Genomic DNA, 2,843 nt, shown 5'->3' on the forward strand with positions numbered 1-2,843 from the left:
AAGAATAAAATGTCTTTTAAGCTCTTCAGTAGGCTTACTACTAACTGGAATATCCACTGTTTGACACAGACTAAAGGGCAGGCATCTGATTCAAGGTATTTTCTTTCTCTTAGACGTAATCCAGTAAGAATACTCAGCACAAGTATTTTGACTATAAAATGCTATACTTGTTTAGGCTTTTGCATATCAATCAAACAAAAATAAGAAAAATGTTTTGGAGACCACATTTCCCTTCCTTTGAGCAGCCCTATTCTGACAGATCTGTTGAGGATTACATTGCTCGCACAACAAGAATGCCAGTAGTTGAATCTGCTGTATACGGGTACCAAAATGGCCACACCATGATCAAAGAGGAGAGAGTCATTTGGGAAGAACAGCACAATATGCATGGAAATCGGTATAACTACAGCTTTCCTAGTGGAATTCACCAAGGGTATCGTGCTCCTGAAGCTCAAAAGAAAGTCCACTTTGTGGAACGTGACAGAACAACTGAAGTCAAAGATAAAAAGTTTCATAATGAAGATGATAGCTTCATCCAAAGGAATAACAAGAGCAATATGTATGGCAATCCGTCTAAATACAACTTTCCTAGTGGATATCACCATGGGTCTCCTCCCCCTGAAGCTCAAAAGAAAGCCCACTTTGTGGAGCATGACAGAACCACTGAAGTCGGTAGGAAGGAGAAACATAAAGTCAGTGAGGAAAAGGTTGATAATGAAGCTGATAACTTCATCAAGAGGAAACACAAGAACTTTGAGCTTGCAAAGATGGACACTTTTAAGGTCTATTGAACATACAGCTAGTTGCTTGGCAGGCAATACAGTTATGAATGACCATTAGGTCATATTGAATCACTGGTATAATAAAATGTCTGTCTTATAGCACTTGACCATAGACTGTCTTTACAGTTCTATTTACTTTTAATCTGTATGCAAATACTTGATATGTAATGAAATTTGAAGTTACTAGCTATTTGCTCATCTAATTTTGCATCAAGTTCATCAAATAGGACTAGCTTTGGTATCATCCAGATTTTTCCCTCATCTAATTTGCATCGGCTTCTCCTAATCCATCTAAAACTTAGAAGAAGCAAGCCTCACTTTCAACAATATCCAAAACTCAACAGGTTGTCCATCTTACGAAAACAAATCTTCTACTTTTATTCTGTTATCGCTAGCAACAGTTAGCAGAAAAGGGAGAAAGCATAATCCTCAAGTTGAAAGTAGAAAAAACAATAAAGCAACTGTTTTACTAAGGATTTATGTTATATACACTAACAATTAAAGCATTTGTACACTATTACTGTAGTTTTACCAGTAATAGCAGGTAATTTATTGCATTTTTGAGGTACCAAATCAAACTTGACATGCATAGTTTCTTGTTATTGTAGATCATAGGAAAACTATTTACGGTCCGTGCACATAAGTTAGACTCTACTACTAACCGTTTGTTAATAGAGAAATTGCCTATTTGTTCATTACTGTAATGTCCAGCTCTTGCACAACACGCTCACAAATTACTGCTCCCTCCCCACCCCTTCTAGACTTGAAGGGCACTCTCCCGGTCCAAAATGGTCCCTTCAAGTTCCAATCTTGAAAGAATCTTCGAAAACAAGGTACAATAATTCAGTTGAGGAAAGAGGAAAATATTTCCTAAATCTCCTATCCCTAAGGCATATGATTCGTTTTCTATATAGTGCAGCTCAACTAATCTTCTAACTGATGTGAAAAGTGTGGGGACTTTGACTCGTGGGACGGGAACAAAAACACCAACACATCCCCACCCAGTGGCTAAACGTTAGCCACTCCTTGTTTTTTCATTTATTCACTCAACTGGTGGATGGATGAAGTTGCAGGCTTCAGTACAATGCATCTTGTGCTTCCCTCAGCTAAGTGATGATAAGTATATGAAAAATCGCGTAAAAGATATAGAAGAATCAGCATAAAATCGAAAAACAGAGCTCTCTGGGCTTCTTTTAGAAAATGAAACCAAATTTTACATATTACTACTTGAAATTAGCCATCCTTATCTAGTGTTGATTCAGCCTCATTATATCTTCTTGAAGACACCTTATTGAGTAATTTTCTTAAGCTATTCTTACTCTCTTTCCGCTTCTGCCCAATTTGGATTGACCCATCCAATGGATGGTCCAGCATTAGCCCAGTTTCTAACTTTTTGGACACATTGAGTAACTCATAAGAATCCCAAAGAGACTGGCTGAAATCCCATCTACTAATTGTGCCATCATATTCCCTGGAGGTTGCCTTGTTTATAGCTTCAAGCTTGAATCTTGATGGCTTATTCTTGAAATTATGGCGCTGGGCGTCGAATTCAGCAGTGGTTCCACGGCTGCTGGAATGGCCATGCCAGGCTTGTGCCACAGCCTTGAGGATTTCAACATCATGTTGTTCATCTTGATGGGGCTCCTGCTTTTTCTTCATAGTGTGTTTACAGTAACTTTTGTCTTAAGTGAGGGATATTGTATGGGGGGCCATGTTATCTTGAGACAAGAAGAACCTCATCTTGGGTGACTTTAGGAGATGGAAACTTGTAATCGTAACTCTATTAATGGCCTTAGGTTAGGAAGATGTACTCTTCAATAAGGGAGGTAGAGATAATAAATTTTGGCACACAAAAAAAAATAAATCCACGTTATTATATATATATTTTTTTCTAGAACATACTTATTTGGCACCTACTTTCATCACATATTCAAGGATGAGTTTAATAGAACCCTCTATTGCTAGTGACATACTTCCCTCTGTTCTTAATTACTTGTCCACTTTTCATTATATAGTTGTCTCTAATTACTTGTCCATTTTGACAAATCAAGAAAGGACAAA

General features: G+C 37.6%; 1 protein-coding gene across 1 annotated transcript; it reads right to left on the reverse strand.

Moving 5' to 3' along the window:
* Positions 1–860: 860 nt before the first annotated feature.
* LOC125860084 (uncharacterized) lies at positions 861–2,567 on the reverse strand. Its single transcript, XM_049539980.1, has one exon. The coding sequence runs from the start codon at positions 2,439–2,441 to the stop codon at positions 2,016–2,018; it is 426 nt and encodes a 141-aa protein (XP_049395937.1). The 5' UTR covers positions 2,442–2,567; the 3' UTR covers positions 861–2,015.
* Positions 2,568–2,843: the final 276 nt, after the last annotated feature.

This window comes from Solanum stenotomum, chromosome 3, assembly GCF_019186545.1.
Source record: "Solanum stenotomum isolate F172 chromosome 3, ASM1918654v1, whole genome shotgun sequence".
NCBI lineage: Eukaryota > Viridiplantae > Streptophyta > Magnoliopsida > Solanales > Solanaceae > Solanum > Solanum stenotomum.

Coding starts and splice junctions, on each gene's coding strand:
- LOC125860084 (XM_049539980.1), bottom strand. CDS start 2,441: ATGAAGAAAAAGCAGGAGCCCCATCAAGATGAACAACATGATGTTGAA.